This window comes from Rhagoletis pomonella, unplaced genomic scaffold, assembly GCF_013731165.1.
Source record: "Rhagoletis pomonella isolate Grant_MI unplaced genomic scaffold, Rhpom_1.0 Rhpom_scaffold_18265, whole genome shotgun sequence".
Lineage (NCBI taxonomy): Eukaryota > Metazoa > Arthropoda > Insecta > Diptera > Tephritidae > Rhagoletis > Rhagoletis pomonella.
Window position 1 is genome coordinate 1 of NW_023476783.1, and position 2,942 is coordinate 2,942.

Consider the following 2,942-nt stretch of genomic DNA (forward strand, 5'->3'; position numbering starts at 1 on the left):
AAATTGTGATATTTACACCGTTCTCCCGATTTTCAAAAATGAGGTGTTAAATGAAAGGGCTTGGCCTATAGATTTGTAGCAAGGATATATTTTTTACAGGGTTGCCACCTGCGTTTAAAATTATGGTATTTACACCGTTCTCCCGATTTTCAAAAATGAGGTGTCAAATGAAAAGGTTCGGCCTCTATGTGTAAAATAAGGTTTTATTTTTTAAATATTGTTTGAAATTTCATATTAAAGAAATATTTATTTCCGCACTTACATCAATGTATTCGTAAATATGTATTTAAATATGTATGTATGTACATGAAATTACTTAAATTAAAACTCATAAAGATAATTCATATTTTATGTACATGAGTCTGTATATTTATTAATTTCTGCACTTGAATTTGTATACGAACATACATACAAAGCTGATTAAAACAAATATTTTTGCTTAGTTGCTATCTTCAACATCTAGTGTTGAAAATTTTAGGAGCTCAAAGTTTAGTTTTGTAATTAATAAATTTGACAGCGATTTCTTTGAAAGTTTTGTTCGCAGTTTAGTTAATATTGTTGAAAGTGCACTGAACGCTCTTTCAACAGAGACTTGTGTTGCAGGTATGGCTAGTACAACTTCCATTAATTGTAACATATCGGCATCATTCCGATATAATTTTCGAAAATTGTCCAAAATATTGCTATCAAATGGCTCCATTTCCCTATCGCAAAGTTTAGCTAGTCTTTCCTTAAAGGCCATTTCTCCTCTTTGTGGTGTTGGACCTTGTGCATTTCTCATTGCGTTTACGTGAAGTGTCAGTATGTCATATATGCCTTTCGATGTGGAGGGAAGTTAATCTTGGGGAAGCGACTGGGTTGCAAGATCTGGAGAACTGTTGCCGTACTGGTCTTCTGATGGCTTGCCAATTTTATTTATCATATCACGTGTCCTAATTAAATTATCCTTCAAATAAAGGAAAAATAGCAAAATCAAAATATTAATAACCAATATTCAAATTAAGATATAAAAAAATATATCAAAATCAAAATATTTATAATTACCACAGCAGCTTGCTTTTGATCATAGCTTAGAAGAGGGGTGTTGTCGAAATTAAAGCGCGGATCCATATAAAGTGCAGCAATGAATGCATTATTTCCCATAAGTGTATCTTTCCTTTTCTTCATTGCATTTAGAAGAGCTTCCGCATATGAATTGGTAGACACTAACTTTTTAAGCTCCAATTCACATGTTAGCCAATCTCTAAAAAAGTCTCCAATAATATATTGCTCGTGTTGCAGTTTTAGAGTGCATTTAGCTATTGGATGAAAAGCAGCTAGGAAATTGTGTACAAATATACAGTTGACGTTAATATGTGACAGATTATCTATGTAATCTCTTATACTGATTATGGAGTTTATCATATCATAGGTCGAGTTCCATCTAGTTGCATTGTCAAGGCATGGCAAACTAATTTCGACATTACCCGATCTTACCGATGTCCGTAATTTCTTTACAATGTTTCGGCATTCTTTAATGTCCCCTTCTATTGTTTTCAAAACATCATAGGCTGCTAACTTTATTGTATGTGCGGCACAACGAACAACAGAGAAAACAGAAGCAATTTGCGACTGGATACTGTTTGATTCAGCATAATCCGTTTCAATGTCCTCGTCATTAGAAAAGTTGTCCTGTTGCATTTCTTGTAACAATTTGGACATTCTGACAACATTTGCACCGTTATCAGTGGTGCTAGAGTAAATTTGGTTTATGCTGATACCGTATTCAGTAAGGCATTTTAATATTTCCTCTTTCAGATTTTCAGCGGTGTGTCGTTTCGTAGTTTCAATCATGCCTGAAAAATATATGAACGAACGCAAAGTTAAGTAAATATAAAGCATATATATGGGTACATATATAGTATGTATATACAACAAAATTTCATTACTTACCTATGGTATTTATATGTATTTTGTAATCCCTAATGTATTGTAAATTAACGCCTAGTACACTTCGTTCCATTCGAGTTGCAATATCGATTTTTAATGAAACCATTCTATTTTTTACCAATTGAGCAATTTTTTCTTTGATTTGTTTACTTGCTTTATCCAGAATAGTTACTATATTCTTCGAATTTAAATTGGTTTGAAATATTTGCTCATATGGCTCTATAAGCTTTTTAAAATACTCCTCGTCATCAAATATTCTGAAAGGAATATTTTTTTTAGTTATCAATCCCATGCAGCATCTTAAAAATCCAGCTTTATTTAATGAACAGTTTAATTTGGTAACAGTTTTTCGTTGTATTTTACTAATAATTTCACTACCACTTCCATCACTATTATCCATTATGTCAGTTTTGTGTACAAGTTTGTAATGCCGTCTAATATTTGCTGCTGACTTTCCACTTAATTCACGTTTGCAAGTTTGTATGATGCATTTGCTTTTCTTAGTGCTTTCTTCATACTTCACATATCTTTCTACATTAAATTCCCTTTTTCCCATTTTTATCCAGTTATTTTTTTAATATTATAATCTTCTTTTACAAAAAACTGCTTACTACACCACTCTTCTGCGCCTGTCTGATGCAGCACATATATTGTATGTGCCTTATATACGCGAGTAATAATTAATAAGCCTCTGTTTTTTACTTCTACCTACCTACTCTATATATATTAGACAAATCTATAGACTTGCTGAAATGTGCTGACCTGTAACAAAAATGAAAGCATCTTCGTTAAATGATGATCGTTAGTATTTCCCACAAATCTTTAAGGAATTCTATAAAGACTCGTTGTAATGTGCATACCACTAACAATAATGGAATGCATTCTCAAGAAATTATGGTCGTTAGTATTTCTCAGAAATCTTTATAGAAAAACATCATTCAACAGCAATATTTGCGGTTCTGCCTGCAGATGAGAATAGCCCTCACAATTATTGCAAGTGTGTAGAAATATTT

At 32.2% G+C, this 2,942-nt stretch overlaps 1 protein-coding gene across 1 annotated transcript; it reads right to left on the minus strand.

The window, feature by feature from the left end:
• Positions 1-606: 606 nt before the first annotated feature.
• Positions 607-2,931, minus strand: LOC118757463. Its single transcript, XM_036492173.1, has 3 exons — positions 1,933-2,931; positions 1,045-1,835; positions 607-946 (listed from the first exon to the last, which is right to left on the minus strand). Exons 1-3 carry the CDS (start codon positions 2,483-2,485, stop codon positions 836-838), a joined length of 1,455 nt encoding a protein of 484 aa, XP_036348066.1. The 5' UTR covers positions 2,486-2,931; the 3' UTR covers positions 607-835.
• Positions 2,932-2,942: the final 11 nt, after the last annotated feature.